At 40.1% G+C, this 16,377-nt stretch overlaps 1 protein-coding gene across 2 annotated transcripts in view; it reads left to right on the top strand.

The window, feature by feature from the left end:
* Positions 1-14,141, top strand: part of DKK2 (dickkopf WNT signaling pathway inhibitor 2) — a 38,963-nt gene extending 24,822 nt beyond the window's left edge. The window contains exons 2-5 of one of the 2 annotated variants that reach the window (XM_058803981.1): positions 6,280-6,289; positions 9,786-9,936; positions 10,578-10,727; positions 11,256-14,141. In XM_058803981.1, coding sequence (XP_058659964.1) covers positions 6,280-6,289; positions 9,786-9,936; positions 10,578-10,727; positions 11,256-11,506 — 562 coding nt within the window. In that variant the 3' untranslated portion in view covers positions 11,507-14,141. The remainder of the gene's footprint in view (positions 1-6,279; positions 6,290-9,785; positions 9,937-10,577; positions 10,728-11,255) is intronic. The other variant, XM_058803980.1, reaches the window with a different exon arrangement.
* The last annotated feature ends 2,236 nt before the right edge of the window (positions 14,142-16,377 follow it).

Here is a 16,377-nt window from a genome sequence, read left to right as displayed (position 1 = left end):
AGTCAGGATGAGAAGCTATACTCTCATACTGTAATCCTTCTTGGTGCTATGAAAAGGAAAGCCCCCAGCTGCATTATTGACTTGTCCTGTTTGTCAGTCTCACTCGTGCAGACCAATTGTAAAAACTGAAGAAATAATAACTTTTTTTGTTTCTTTCTTTTTCCTTAAAACTCATGGACTTCTGTGGCAATGCCTCTGAATCATCTGTTGTACAAGAGATTGGAAAGTGGGAGCTGTTGCAGGTACCTCAGAGCTGGTTTGTTGTTCTGACATTAAAGCTGATGGAATTTTGACATCTGATTTCCATTCTCTGTAGGTGCTTTGGCATTCTCAGCTCCCCCTGCAATGGAGCAGTCACAGCCATCATGTTGCAGAGGGACTCATGTAGAAGAGGAAGAGAGGGAAGGTGTTTGGAATATCAGATGTCAGTGGTGGTTTCTGACGCAAAGAGAAAGAACTGGGGGTTGGGAGAGCCATATGAGTCAGGTGTTCCCACACAGATGACCATCAGGGAAGGAGACAATAATGCTGGCATTCAATGATGATGTTAGATTGTGGTCAGCAGTCTGCTGAGGTGGAGACTGCAGTTCATCCTTTTCAGACATAAGGCATCTGGCTGTCTCTCCATCTGCCACAAACTCATGCTTTCAGGGCTCTCCTTTTAAATATGAGAAGCAGAGAAAGCGCATTTTGAAAAATGGTGTCTTAAATGCTTTGAATTCTGCAATGCAATGTGTATTCTGTAAGGAATAGCAAAGAGTCATTTCCAGGGTGAGGACTGCAGATGCTGCACAAATGTTTATAACCTGAAAACATTCTCTCTCCAGGCAGTGTAGCAGACAAAGAAGAGTTTTTGCACTGACTTCAGTAAGACAGGTTTTCCCCCTCATTTTTCTAGAATTTGTGAATGTTTGAAAGCAAAGGCAGTTTACTTGCTTAGTAGGAATACTACAGAAGGTAAAGCTGTCATCTCATTTTTCTTGCTCTGTATACATGCTTGCAGAGATGGCTCCCAGTAAGAGCTCCACCTTGACAGTGTGCCATGATTTGTAGATGTTCAAACCCAGGTGTTAAGCAGTAACTCGCTGCCAGTTTCCAAGAGTGTTATTCTACACCCAACCACATCATCTATTTCCCTCTGTTTTAATGCCTGGTACTTAAGGAGCCATAGGGTCTGCTAGCTGTTTTCATCTGAAAACGAGTGGGGAAAAGGCAGAGATAAAAGGGCAAGAACAGTCTGCTGAAAAGACTGGACATAGAACAAAGTATGTCTTAACAAACCTTCATTCTTTGAGCAGCCTTTGGTGATGCATTCGAAAATGACATAAAATCAAGACTTGGAGGCTTTCTGTCGTATTGATTTAGAGCTACACTGTTGACTTCAAAGATTACCCAACATTGTTTTGATACTCTGTTGTGATGCTGCTGCTGCTGGTTCACCAAACAACATGAATCAGACACATTGAGACAGAGCCTGTAAGATTTGAGGTCAAACTGAATGTTCCCCAAATTTTTGTACCTTCTTTAATCATCTCTTCTGTAAGGTCCCAGTTCTACAGAGCAGGAAGCCACCTTCAAAATCAAGCAGAGTAGGTGGCTCGTGATCTCTCTAAATGTTGAGGAGGAAACACTGCTATGAAATACCATGGTCACAATACCAGGTAGACAGGGAAAAGCTGAGCACCTCTGTATGTACACTGTGCATGGGGCAGGAAACATAGTTTGCTTCCTTTGAGAAAAGAGGATTCAGCAGAGTGATGCCAATATGGACCTATGGGTGATAATTTGTGTTAAAGATGGGATAGAATTGGAAAACTCATAGCTGTGCTCCCTCAGGGACAGCAATGTACATGCTGTATTCTGGAGCAAGTTTGATGCTGTTCTGTGATAAGCAATGTACATCTGTGCATATTTTGGGCATACTGTGCTGCCCCTTAAGTTACTTGTAAATGTAACTCATTTCTGGTTTTACCTGCTTTTACTGAGGTCAGCTTCCACCTCCTTCACAGTCATTATTTTAAAATTTAGAGAAGTATGGTGAGGAATTGAAGGTGAATTAAGTTCAATAAAATTTTAAGGTGGATTATTCTAAATGTGTTAAACATTTGTGTTTATACTTTCATGCCACATGTAAAATGCACTGAATTAAGGCAAGTTAAACTGAGATAATAGTATCCTCCAGGAAATTTTGCTGATCCACTTGCATTCTTTCAGATTACCTTCCTCCATATGTCTTTCTGAAACCAGGGCCAGCTTTAAACAGATACTACCTTCTCCCAGTAGGACACAAAATGTAGGTAGTTCTTAAGAGAAGATGTAGATTAATAAGCTATAGAATAGGTTGGAGTGATCTAGATAGTCTAGACCTAAAATGCTTGTTGAAATTAGTTATATGGGCTGAGAGACCCATAGGGTCACATTGAGTGAGATATCATTCAGGAAAATCTTTGGAGGTTTTTTCCTGTCTGCACTGGGAGAGTCGCTGCTAACACTGACTAGAGCTGTGTGAAATTGGGCAGCACAGCTCCCCTGTTTATTTGGAGGTGTCTGAACTTTCTTTCCACCAGATGCAGCTACACACTCCCCCTGAGCACAGCTCCCTCCAAAAATGCCTAGTGCTTGCAGAACAGGATGTTGTTTTCCATGGCATTATTGTTTGGACAAGGAAAACTTGCGAGAGGACCCCTGTGAGTCTTGCCTCAGTTGGTTCAGAGGGACCTCAGTGAGGTTTGTTTTCTGGTTGTTAAGATCTGAGTTTTCTTTGGCTCTAGCAAATCATGAGAGCTGGACTACTGCAGGTCATAGAAATGTTCTTTCCCTGGTGGTCTAGCAGTGGATTGAGAATTCCTTTGAAAAATGAATATTTATTGTTTAATAATGCAGGCTTCTGGGACCATTATCCACACAGTTTGACGGAATGATCTTTGGAAGCTGCAATATATGTGTCCATGATGTAGCACTCTGTGAATCAGACCTCATGTAACAGCAGTGTTGTGTTAAATTGAAGAGTTAAAAATAAATTATCTCTAGAAGAAAGTGCTTGTACTGAATCTAGAGGCTGAATATGGCACTTTTCTCTTTAGGTCTGAGAGAGAAATGGGTCAGAGTCATATTAACAAAAACAAGGTTTGGTGAGAAAAATTGAATCATTAAGCTTGCTACGGCAACTGAAAGAAGTAAAACTGTTTCATTGCAACTACTGTTAAGTTTTTCTTTTAGGAAGGATCTGTGCCACAGCAGTCACTGAGAGTTGAGAGTTTCTGGTTTCTCAGTCTGAGACAGGATCCATGTCTGGAGCTGTCTGAGAGCACAGCATGATTTCCTCTGTGGGATAAATTAACCATGGCTTTGTGCTTGCACACAGTGAGATCCCTCGCTATCATCTATGCCTCTGCTGAGCTAAGAATAGAAAAAAGCAACATCAGCAGTGCTGTGGGAAAAATACATCACTCCAGATGGCTGCTGATAAATGCTTTTCTTGTTTGGGATTAATAATAAAATAGTAAATAATGGTAATTTCTCTTGCACATCTTAACCTATATGTCTGCTTAGCAGCTAGGAGAAAGTTAGGCTGGAGTCTGTCAAAGGTGGATTTTTCTGGATACACCTGAGAAGCTCTCAGTAAGTAGTTTAGTTGCCTTGCAGGGAAAAAGACAACCCACAAAGAGTTGGGAGTTTGCTTTGTTTGTTGGTTATTAAAAGGCTTTGAATTCCCCTCTTACCCCCTCCATTCTGCTTTATCACATTCATATGGTGCTGGATAAAGAGCTGTTATTTCCATTGTTACTAAGGTTTGTATCCTGTGAGATCATGTTAGGATTTCTCTCAGACTTCTGAGAGAATCTTCACTCTGTCTCCAAAGAGGCGAGTAGGACAAATCCCACATGTGATGTACTCATTTAGCTCTACAGGCCACATGTTGCATACAACTGTCCCACCAATGTTGATCTGTTAAAGGCCAAAACAAATTTGAGACCCAACTCAGAATCAGGCCCAACTGGGGAGCCAAACAATGACTTGCATTCTTTGTAGTTAGTCTTGACAGCAGGCTACTTGGTTAAAGCATATGTTTGCATTTCCTAATTTATTGGCATGCTTTTAATTTGGATTACTAATTCTTCAGAGAAAGAGAAAAGAAAAAGAAAACATGGCACCCCTGTGGCTATTTCATATGTTTGCTCCATGGGGATCAAGTCCTTGCTCTGAAAGATAGTTCTGTCCTGTCCAAAGCAGGATGGGAAGGAGAGACTCTCACCATGACTGAGCCAGTTGGTTGCTTCATTGTGCCTGATGGCTTTGGAATATTAAGCAATATGCCCAAGACTAAAGGCAAATAAGCTCTTTTGTTCATCTCTCAAGTGGAGGTTGGAAACTCTGTCCTCTTGCCTATAGTTCAGGACAGTTTTGATCATGTAGCCAGCATACTGGCTACAGAGAATTCAGCTTCCATCTCCTTCACAGTCATTATTTTAAAATGTACAGAAGAATGATTAATTGAAATGGAGAAAATAACTTTTTTTTTTCTTAAGTAACAAGTGAATAATAAACTGAGTTGCAGTACCAATTCATTTGTGGCAACCAGTCTCACAGACATTGTATGAATATAAAAGGTTGTGTAGATGTGATATAGAAGAGATTTTGACAGCAGATGTCTGTAGTATGTGGTAGCACAGCCTAGTGGCACAGGTATTTGCACAGGATATTAGTAAATAAGGATAATATGCACACAACTGAATAAAAGCTTAAATTAGTTTTCTGACATATGGGTACCAGGGAAGCAAGGCCATTCCTGGGTTAATATATATGTCCATTTCCTTTAGTCCCTTGTCTCACCTTTGCAATATAGCTACTGCCTCATTGTCAAGTGAGAGAGGATGATGAAGGACTGACCTGGTAGCTCTGGAGAGCTCTCACTTCCTGGCTATACCACTGGTTGTAGCTTTTCTCCTCTTCCACTCAGTCTCCACTATAATCAGGAAATGATTGTATGGACCAAATCTGGCAGGGTATGCAGAACAATACATGCAGTGGTACTGTCATTTCTGTGGTACATGAAATTCATCTGTCTCACTGAATGCTGCTTGGCATCCGCAGTGAAAGGCTAATGGACAATCTCCATGCTGTTTCTTCTGCTGGGAGGGATAGTAGCCATGATTTTCTGCCAGGACTGACTCTGCACTTGGATTTTATGATGTGTTTTTTAAAAAAAGTTAATTGCTTTTGGGGGAATCACTACTGATATCTTTTCCATCAAAACACCTATTTGGGCACAGCTCCTGTCAGCATTGAAGGCAGGTCTGAAGCCAGCAGTGTCTCAACTGCTTGTGCTGGATAAGTGATGACACAGTCTAGGTAAAAATGCCAGTGACTCTTCCTGCCTTTCACTGACTTGTAATTACCTAGTACGGTGTGGGGTACTTCAGCATAAAAACAAATGAAACATCCTAATACGAGCAGATGAGAGCCTGGTGATTAAGACACTGGCTGGGAATATGCTCTTCAAATATTTGCTGGAGGCCATGCTGAAATTCGAGACCTTATCTCCCAAAGCTCAATAAAGTATGTTTGCCATCAGTCTTCTCACCCTTCAGCACATTACAGTGTCTGTCTTACTCTTCCCCCTGGAGTGCTTCTCCATTACGTTTTATAGTGCCAGACAGAGAGACTCAAATTGTTTGACTTCCTAGCACAACAGTCTCACCACTTAATATTGCTACAGCTTGCAGTGAAACTCTGTGGTACCTATAAAATATATGTGATAGCAAATGACTCCAGTAAAAATATCAAGAAAGTGTCATTGCACTGAGAAAAGGGGCTAAGAGCTCCTCTGTCAGAAGGAGAAAGACAAAGGTAAGCATAAACCTCACTGCTGCATGATTCTCAGATTGTGGGAATGACATTACCCACTTAACCATAAAATGTAGACAATCAGTTCCTTACACAGCCTTCCTGGGAAGTTAATATAAAAAGGAAGATCTTAGTGCTTGGAAGGACTTGTTCAACTATAAAAATCCCCAACTTTTGTCCTCTATCCTCTGCATAAATTTCCTTGAGTATTTCTATCATGCATTCATGAAATTTTGAATATAAATTCAGAAGGGAAGGAATATTCTCTCTCCCCAAGAGAAAAGTTTAACATCTCAGTATTGTTGTGACCTGACTGGTAAGGGTTAGTCTTGGTGGACTGATGCAGGTGACATTTTGGCGCAGCACAAGCAACACCCATTTCAACATCTAGCCTGAATCCTCCAACATTGAAAAAATCCCTTTGCTGTACAGTTTTGGACAAGTAATCAACAGTGTCTTTTATACAGGGATACAAAGCTAATTGGAATGGCTTAGGAAAAACAATGCTCTTAATCAGACAACACATTCTGAAAATGTGACTCATTATCACAGAGGACATCTAGTTCATGTCATGCTACGGGTGACTTGATTGCCTGCAAGCGGGATAAAAAAATAAGATTGTTTAAATGCAACTTCAGAGAGTGCTACGTATTTTATCTCAGTTTCATCTGGTTTCCCATGCTATCAAAGCTGTGTTTAGTGGATGGAGATTTACAACCAGAAAATGATATGTGTAGCTGAAGAATGTGAAGGGATGATGTGCCTTATAGAATTAGTTATCATTGCTGGGGAAGTAGAACTGGTTTACAGCTTGCTTCTTCCCTCTCCATCTGGGACTGATCTGTGTCTTTGTGTTGTATATAGGAAATGTTCTCTTCAATTCTCTGAACGTAAAGACTCTGTTCCAGGCACTGTGGTGCAGGAGATTTTGGAAACCTTGACTTTTACATAGATAATAGTTAACATGCACGTTTTTACAAGTATGTTTTCTTTACCCTGTATTTTAAAGAAGTATACCTAGATTGACTCAACTGACAATAAAGGAATAATTATGGATGCATTTCCCTCCTGCTAGCCAAGGCTAAGTATACAATATGTTATTTTATTTTTCTGTTTCTATAATGAATGCTACACAGCAATAGGAATTACTCTGCTGAGAGCAGGAGTTATTTCTATTCTAATGAATGTCTAGTGACTAGGAAACAGATACAAGGCTATAGAGGTATTTTTGTTTCAAGGTCCTGTGATTGATAGCCAGGCTATAAATCGATAGTGATTTTGGCAGATCAAAATAGTTGGTGGCAGCAGGCATTTGCAAGAGGGTTTCTTGTATGGCTGGCTGGTAGCTGGTCTTTTGAGTGGACCTATTAGTTATTATCTAAGCTACATGTAACAGACATTTTTTGATGTGCTGCAGTCATTTGCCTTAGGTAGGTCAGTTTTGGCTTATTGCAATTCAGAAGTATCATTTTTATTTAGGAATGGGCTCTAGATTGGGAAGAAAGGCTGGGTTCTGTTGATTTTCCTAGCAATTTTTGAAGTTGTCTTTTGTTACTTTCACCATTCTCAAGGACAGAGCGTAGAACTGACAATTAGATGCATATCTTAAAATATCTTTTTCATGTCACTCAGCTTAAAAGCCAAAAGTAAAACAATCACTAGATATGGTATGTGAGAGCATTCATTAGCACCATTCAGGATCAGGGAAGTCTTTTTTTTAAGAAGCAATTTGAGGAACCAAAATAAAACTGCAAGTAGGCTTCTTGCTGACAAGTTGCAGGTGTATGCCACATGCCCATATTGGAAAAAAGATGCGGTTGTGAAGGTCTTGATGACAGACAAGGGTCTAAAATGCCTTCATCTCCAGATTTCAGCCAGTCCATCTGTTTTCTATTTGCATTTCCTCCAGCTAGCAGAGTTAGTATTTTCCAAACTCAGTCTAACCATGCACAAATCTATATAAAATCGCTTTATTTTTGCATTGTAAGATCCATAAGTTAGTAAGGTACAATTTACATAAGGAAAATCTTACTTTTATGGTAACTATATAATAAATTTTAGGTCAGTTTTATTTATTAGTTTTGGAAAAATGAGGGACAGGAGTGATGAGATTGAGGAAAGAACACTTTAGCTCCACTTAGAATAAGTAGAATCTGCTTATGCCTTAAGAGTACCAAAAAGGTATTACTATTTGTCTTTTATTGGTACTTCTAGCTTAAAAGATCTGGCCTTCTTTGATTTCATATTCTTGAGGAAATGTCCATTCTTAAGGCTAAAAGACTTCCACATAGTTCAGATTACTCCAAACAGCTGCACCCTGGAAAAATTCTCAAAGGCACATATTCAGAGGACAGAAGTAATGAGGCAACAGCACTTGGGAAATACCCAGCCAGCACTTTTGGTACTGTAAAGTAAATTTTGACAAACAACTAATGAAGTCACATGAGAAATGGCATAGTTTCCCCTCCCACTACTGACATGAGACAAATTAGGTTTTCTTTGAAGACCTCTTGTTTCTTATGTGATTCTCAACAGAATCACATGAAAATAGGTAAACAAGAGTTTCTTCACCTAAAGAAACAACTTTCAAAATGTATTCTTAAAGACCTTGAAGTTTTTCTTTTCTGAGAGAAATATATGTTTTGATTTCAAAAATTATTACAGAAAAGTAATCATGCTACACTGGAAATTAGTCAGTTGAGCTTTTTTTAGAGGGGGGTGAACAATTAATTGAAAAATAATTTTGAAAAACAATAGTTTTATTTACTTGAAATACTGGAGAAAATTAGTTGAGGAAATGTAAACGTAATTTTTCAGGAAGTGCACAAAATTTATTGTCATTTTTTAATTTAAACAAATGCTTCAAGAATAATTTTGAGGAATGGGAAAAAAATCTGTAATTAATTTTACAGGCAGTAAAATTAGATTGAAACAGATAGCATAGTTGTAGCTGTGTGGGAGTCAGCAGAAAGCATCCTGGAATGTGGCAGTGTGTATCATTGTGTCTCTTTCATGAATCTTCTCTTTTCCTTTTTTAGGATCAAAGTTTTCTTTATCTTTATGGGAGAATGCAGTGCTTTTGCTTTTGCTTTTTCCTTTTTAAAGTCTGTTTTCCTATGAGGTAATGCTGGTTTTGATGAATAGAGAAGAATTGTATACCCATGTATCTGCTTGTAGGGAATTAAACATGCAAGATATTTTGTGCTCTGTAATACATTCCATGGTGCATACCATAGGGTGTCGTTTAGCAGGTGGCAAGTATAAGGAGTATACTGAGACTAGAAGGGAATGAAAGGTTATCAAAGTGAAATGCTGGCCAGTGACATTTGGTCACTTCCAAGGAGTCCCACTGGTGTGGGCCTGGGATGAGTGGTGCAGTTACAGACATTTGAATAAGTGTGATGCAGATACTCATGGTGACAACACTGAGCTTATTGATAATAAAAACCGGTGTGTTTGACATCTGCCAAAGGAAGAATACCTCCTCAGAGTTTAAAATTAAACGCTACCTTTTGGAGGATGTGTTTCAGTACTGTTACTGGCTTTCATGGCTGTATTGATTGTTCATTGTGGAGTTTTAAGCTCTTGCCTATGAATCATATCCCTGAATCCACAAAAATATGAATTCTCTTGTGCCCATATACATTTGAAGTAAGGAAAGATGAAACCATGAGCAAGCTTCTCTTATTCTTTACGGAATGACCAGCAGTTGTGTGGGCTTAAAGATTGCTGTGTGGCTGCAGTGGAGCACCCCTAGTTGCATCTCCTAGCCCCATGAATTGTTACCTCAGCTACTGTTTTATTTTGGAGGTTTCAGCGGCAGTTTGTTTTCTTGGTTTTTGTTTGTTTGCTTGTTTTGTTTTTTCTTTTTCTAACAGGCTGCATCCATTCCTTGTGCAAAGGCGTGCCTCACTGTAGACCTTTCTGTTCCCCTCCAGGCCTATCCCTGCAGTAACGACAAGGAGTGTGAGGTGGGGCGGTACTGCCACAGCCCTCACCAAGCCACGTCCGCGTGCATGGTGTGCCGCAGGAAGAAGAAGCGCTGCCACCGGGACGGGATGTGCTGCCCCGGGAACCGCTGCAACAACGGTACGGCTGCCAGCCCTGGGCTTTCCTGCACAAAATCAGCCTTCTTGACACCATCTGTTGCTATGAGTGCTCCCAGCAACAGTATCTTTTCCTGGGTGGTAGATTTTCTTTTTCTAAGCCAAGAAAACTTAATTGTCTGCTTTGTTCCACTCTGCTTAATTTTCTTTAATAGTACAGGGCTCAGGTACTACCAGTCTTTTCTTATATTTTGTGATGGAGAAACACAAAATGCTGCCTAAAATCACAGCTCTACATTCAGTGTGCTTTGATTCCCTGGAAGACTGCACAGAAGTCATATTGTAAGGAAGCAAAGGAGACTTAATGAATCCTGAATCTACTCTCCCTCGGGAGAGTTATAACCATACTGATTGCATTTCCATGGAGACTGGAGAGGGATGTCTGTAAGAAGCTCTCCAGGGGCTGCGACCATCAAGCCAGAGTGACAGAGAGACTGTCGGACAGTGAGCGAAGCAGATCTGTGGTGAGCCTAAGTGCCAGGAACCAGAGATGAACATGTGATTAGAGCTGAGCTTCACTGAGGCCAAAGCCCGGTGCTTTCATCATCCTGACCTGGTCGGGGCATGTCTCTCAGCTGCTTTTCCTCTCATTCAAATCTTTGAGTGGCTGTCTTTTCCTTGCAGGTATTTGCATACCAGTGACTGAAAGCATCCTTACTCCTCACATCCCTGCTCTAGAAGGGCCACGCAACAAGAAGAACGGTCATTATGCGAGCAAGGATTTGGGATGGCACAACCTGGGGAGGTCCCGATCCAAGCTGTCACACATAAAGGGTAAGATCACATTTGGACTGGACTGCTCTGTTCTTCAGGTCATGAATCATGTTATTGGTGTTAAGATACAGCAGTGGAAACCAGAGATAGGCAGTAATTTCACAGGGAGTGAATGTCTATTGTGAGAGATCACAGCATGACTCAGAAAGTGATGTAATGTCAACCGACAGTTCTGTGATTGAAACAGCATCTGCTTTCTTCTCTGTATCAGATGTGGACTGACAATCATGTTATCAGTTGTGCAAGACTGCAGACATCCTCCTCTTGTAGCAGCCATGTAATTGAACACTTGTAATTCTGCTTACAATCCTGCAGCTGAATTTCTCCTTACTGAGTCATATGGCAGGTCTCATGAATTACACCCTTGAATCTTGCTAATTAATATTTTCTTTTGTGTTTGCATCCTTCCAATAGCCACAGGTGGAAATATCACCTCTCCTTTTTCTCAGTTCCATTTGCATAAGTCTGCACTGAATCTGTAGTTTCACATTTTTCCATGAGGTAAAGTAATTTGGTTTCTCTTTTTAGGACACGAAGGCGATCCCTGCCTACGGTCATCAGACTGCATTGAGGGACACTGCTGTGCTCGCCACTTCTGGACCAAAATTTGCAAGCCTGTGTTGCATCAGGGGGAGGTGTGCACCAAACAGCGCAAGAAAGGCTCCCATGGACTGGAGATTTTCCAACGATGTGACTGTGCCAAGGGTTTGTCTTGTAAAGTATGGAAAGATGCGACCTCCTCTTCTAAATCAAGACTTCATGTGTGCCAGAAGATCTGAATGAGGATTGGGAAGATAGTATTGAGTGACTGTGGCTTTATGTGTTTATGCATTATGGCATGGTGGAAAAAGGGGACTGCAAATGAAAGTGGAGTGGCTAAATTAACAGTTAGAGTATAAGTCACACCAAATGCATTTCTTTTTGAGCTGGTGGCAAACACAAGTGTAGCTGGAGTTCACCTACCACGTGGTTCTCCTGTAAATAATTCTCCAGTTTGTGGGAAATGCTACTATGCAAACAAGTAGAGTGGTAATGAATGTCACTTACCTCACTGTGTTGTCCCACGATGTTTCAGGGGTTCAGTGGGTCTACAGTGGGTCTACAGTGTGGTAAGGATTTTCTACAGAAATTGTATACCTTGTACACCTATAGGAAGTAGTGCATGCCAGGGAGACTCATCTGTCAACACATTATTGGCCACATTGCAGGTGTGAGAAATGGAAATAAAGTTACTGTGAATGTCCACATGCCCTCGTTATTCAGGGCTGACATTCAGCAAGGAAGCACTCCTGCAGGACAAGAGTGCTATGTTTTCCAGGCCCTTATGAAGAAGGTGAAAACTGGCCATCTCAAAATTTCAAGAGAGCAGCAGTTTACCTAAGAGGAGGCATTTAAACAGGGTTTTGTTTCCTATACATGGGTAAATTGAAATGCTTTATGTAGTTCAATGTCATAGTAAGGCACTTAATTACTTGTATTTTTCTCAGTTTACTGCTAATATGCGTTGGGTTGAACAGATGAAGCAAATATGTGTGCATGCTGAATCCAGAATTATATACAGGCAGTTCCTCATTAGTCCTAAATATACTTTCCTTGCCTAAGCATTCTTGCATTATAGACATTTCCAAAAGAAATAGCAGTGTTGAAGTGCTTAACATGAAGATCTTTGAAGTTTTTTCTCTGTTGCTGTTATAATATAACATGTTCAACTAACATTTGTGGAGATGTTTTGAGCATAGTGCTACAAACTCAATTTTTGCATCTTATGGCACTCTGCAGCAGTATAATGGATTTGTTCTCGAGACAACAGAGGAAAAGGAGTTGGGTCCTGTGAGCATCTCCTCTCCTGCAGAAGAGGATGTAAGAAGATGGCATGACCACAAATGACTTGTTAAACATTATGTGATGTCACAGCATACCAGCCTCCAGCATGTATTCAGCCTGAAACTGATGTGCTCTCACTCTGGAGTGTTCTGCCAGGAATGACAGAAATATGTAGACTGTGGAAACAGCTGCCAACCCTACGTTGTTTGTGTACTGGTTAAAAAAGAACAGCCTCTCTCCTGTGACTTGTCTCCCAGGTCTTTTCAAACTTTTAAAATTTTACTTATTTTCAAATATTACTTCGTATAAACTTTGGTAAAGAGACTGATATTACTTTAAAGAAGTCTGATTCTATAATTGACCTACTGTTAAGTTGTAATTACCCATTTTTAATTACCCATTTTCATGTTCTATGATACAAAGATAAAAAGATACTTTTCTGTTTATTCAGTTCTGCACTACATGGGTAGGCCAGTATGTAGTTTAACTTTGAAGATCACATTACCATTATCTGACACATTTTTCCACCAGTGGGATGCCTTAAAGCTTTAGCTTAGCTACACCACTTGACTCAGCCTTCCTAATTAGGACACAGACCTCAGCTTCACTGCCCTTATCTTTCGTAAGAGTCTAAAGCACAAGAGTATTTCACACTCCTCCATCCCTACTGGAAACAGCTCTTCTTACTCCAGCATTTTCCAACATCACTGAAACAGGAATAAGGCTCAGAAATTGCAAAATACTAAAAAAGTCCAGGAACCAATTTTACAAGTTTTATTTACACTGACACAGCACATACTCAGAAGAGGAACTCAAGCACTCTCATTGCTCAAGTGCTCACTACACATAAGAGAAAATGAGCAGGGGAGTTGCAGAAATGGGGTCCCAGCATTTTTAGCTCTTCTTATTGGCCTACCCCTCCCATTTTGCTCTTGCAAAACACAGTTATTTGGGATAATTTATTTACAGGAAATGTTTAATGAGATGTATTTTCTTATAGAGATATTTCTTACACAAAGCTTTTTAGCAAATATATTTGCAGCCTGTTGAATTTAATGTAGAAAAATGTATAATAAGATTAAATATATTAAATTTCTTTTCACATTACTCCCCATGTATCTTACCCATATTTTTTTCCTCACCTGCTGCTTAAGAAGAATAGTTCTTTACAGAAAGACATGCAAATCATTTGAAAAAAACCAATCGTGTCTCTTAGCTATGCAAGTAAAAACATCTGATTGTACTTGTGTCTGTATGTAGGCTGAGTTCTGGTAAAGAACATGAAGGTCATCTTGAAATCCCCATACATCATTTCCACAAAACTGGTTTAAGTGACAGCTACCTGTATGCTTCTCTTGGGTTGGTTTAACCCTAAACACTCAAGAATGCATCTTGAAAATAATGCACCTGGTTGTGTCATGTAAAATCAAGCAGGTTAAGTGGGAAAGGTATCCAGACACATTTCCTGGATAGCGATACGTACCAGAGGGACTCATGCTGGATAAAGGTGGTATTCAAATTACACAGCATTTGTTAGAGGCTACAGCATGCAAATGCACTCCTGCAAAATCTATAACTTGCAATTCTGAAATAGCAACTCACAGCATTCAGCTCTAATAACATGAAACAATCCATGTGACACAACTGCGAATACTGTTAATAAAACCAGCCAAGTTTTGATCCCAGGAAAACTCCTGCAGAGCACAATAAATATTGCAAAATAATGCCTGTGCTTATTGAGCAATGGTCTTGATATCCCTGTTACATGTTTCTGGTAACCCTTTTCTGCAACAGATGTACATTTGGGGATGGAATGGTCTCCAAATCACACAAGTGATCGTATAAAATGAAAAAGTTTACCTACTGTCATTTGCAGTATTTGGTTGGTAGGCCTTTGAAAATTCCAACACTTTTGACATCAACTTAATGAAGTTGAGAGCATTTTCAGAGCCCAGTGACTTGGGGAAAGACTGCCAAAGCCTTCAGAGTTTTAATCTGGGAACAAAAACAATAGGCACAGGCAGTTCCTTGCACACCACAAATGCTGCGCCACACAGCTGAATAGAGTAGTGTGCAAGCAGTTTCTAAAGACTGAACTTTGGTTGTTTAGAAGACAGTCAGTCAATGTTTTGTGGAAATATACATCAGTTTGAGAATAAAAGAACAGCTACATTTTGGGATAATTGCTCTCACTCACTGTGTCACTCATCACAGGAATTAAGAATGAGTTTGGTTTAGTAACGTTTCAGAAATCTGCTGTCATGACACAAGTACACAAGATGTTATTGCTGAACAATTCAAATAATTTTCCTATTAGCCTAGAATAGCCTCAGCAATGCAACATCTCTTTGGAAATGCTTACCAACTTTCCTAAAAATAATGGATTTCTACTTTGTAACTACATATATTTGATTTACAGTATAAATATGGGTGTGTATCTATTACTGTACTATTTGCTTTGTCTCATTTTGTTTGCAACCTATATTATTTATGATTTTAAACATTTTTTAATGGAAACAATTAAAATGATTTATCTGCTTCTATAACAACACTTTCAACTGCTTACATCCAGCATCTGCCACCTAAACCAGAATTCACTGAAATTTAAGCCATCTTCTTCATATTCTGACTTTCCAGCTCATTGTCTCAGCAACAGCAAAAAAAGCCCTCACCAAACACCCTAAAAGATCTTGGGCAGAGGCTGAGAAGAGACATTCCTAAACTATTGCTTCCCTCTCTGCTTTTACTTTGGAGCTCTGCATCATCACCTCCACTAGCAAAAGTAAGTGCTATCAAAGAAAATTTGTATTTTTCATCCTTTCCAGTTTGCTTTCGTTCTAGGAAAGAGGAGATCCTGAAGGTCAAAACCAGCAGAAACTCATAACAGAGACTCTAAGCTCAGGATTTTAAGAGTTTTGAGACCTATCCTCTAACTTTCAAAAATTTAATTGTTAGAGATTATGTAATATCAAGACCGTGTTTATAAAAAATAAAGAAACCTTGTTCTTTGGGTTGTCAGTCACATGTTCTGAAAATAACTGCCCACAGTGGTGGAGTAAAAAGAAACACTTCCTCCTCACCCAGGCAACCTTACCTGTAGTCCCTGACAAAGGGAGAGCGGTTGTTTTGGATTTCTTTTGCTCTGGGCACAGTGTACACAAAGGAATCATTAATTTTGTTTTATAATAAAATTATGGTTTCTTACCTTGTTTACCGGTCTGAGGTATGATATCTTACTTTTGCTGCATGAGACAGGAGTGAAGAAACAGAGTCAGTTTCAAGTTCTGTGCTCCCTCATTTAAATCCCAATGTTTCACTGAGATGAACAAAGACTTTCAGCTCAAGTGCCTTGTCAGCTAATACAGTTTTTCACATGCTCACCACTACCAAAGAAGGCTTACAGTACAACACACATCCTGTATCCATTCTTGCCATTTGTTCAACTTTGCCTGGCTGCTCTGAGTTACTGAGAAGCCCCAGATGTCTGCTGCATCCCCCTCTCACTGCTCTGCCAGCTTTGCACAGCCCTGCTTGTGGCAGAAATGTGGAGGTGAGGGGAAAGCACCGAAAAAGCTGGAGGTGTCAAGGGTGGGAGCCAGCCCAAAGCTTGAAACGGTGGGGACAGGGGGCAAGCTACCTCAAAAAGGGGTTAGATGCTATTGCAAACACTGTGAACATTAATGGTATCCCACACAATAATTAAGAGCAAGGCAAAGGCAAGTGCCCTCTCCTTGTTCCTGAGCCACAACCCCACAGTACTGACCCGAAGGGGGGAAGCATGTTTTAGTGACTCAGGTCCTTCAAAAGCTGAAGTGTTGAGCCTATT

This window comes from Ammospiza caudacuta, chromosome 4 (assembly GCF_027887145.1).
Source record: "Ammospiza caudacuta isolate bAmmCau1 chromosome 4, bAmmCau1.pri, whole genome shotgun sequence".
In the NCBI taxonomy this organism is placed as follows: domain Eukaryota; kingdom Metazoa; phylum Chordata; class Aves; order Passeriformes; family Passerellidae; genus Ammospiza; species Ammospiza caudacuta.
The sequence above is the reverse complement of the archived record's forward strand: the minus strand, read 5'-3'. Positions and strand labels throughout refer to the sequence as shown.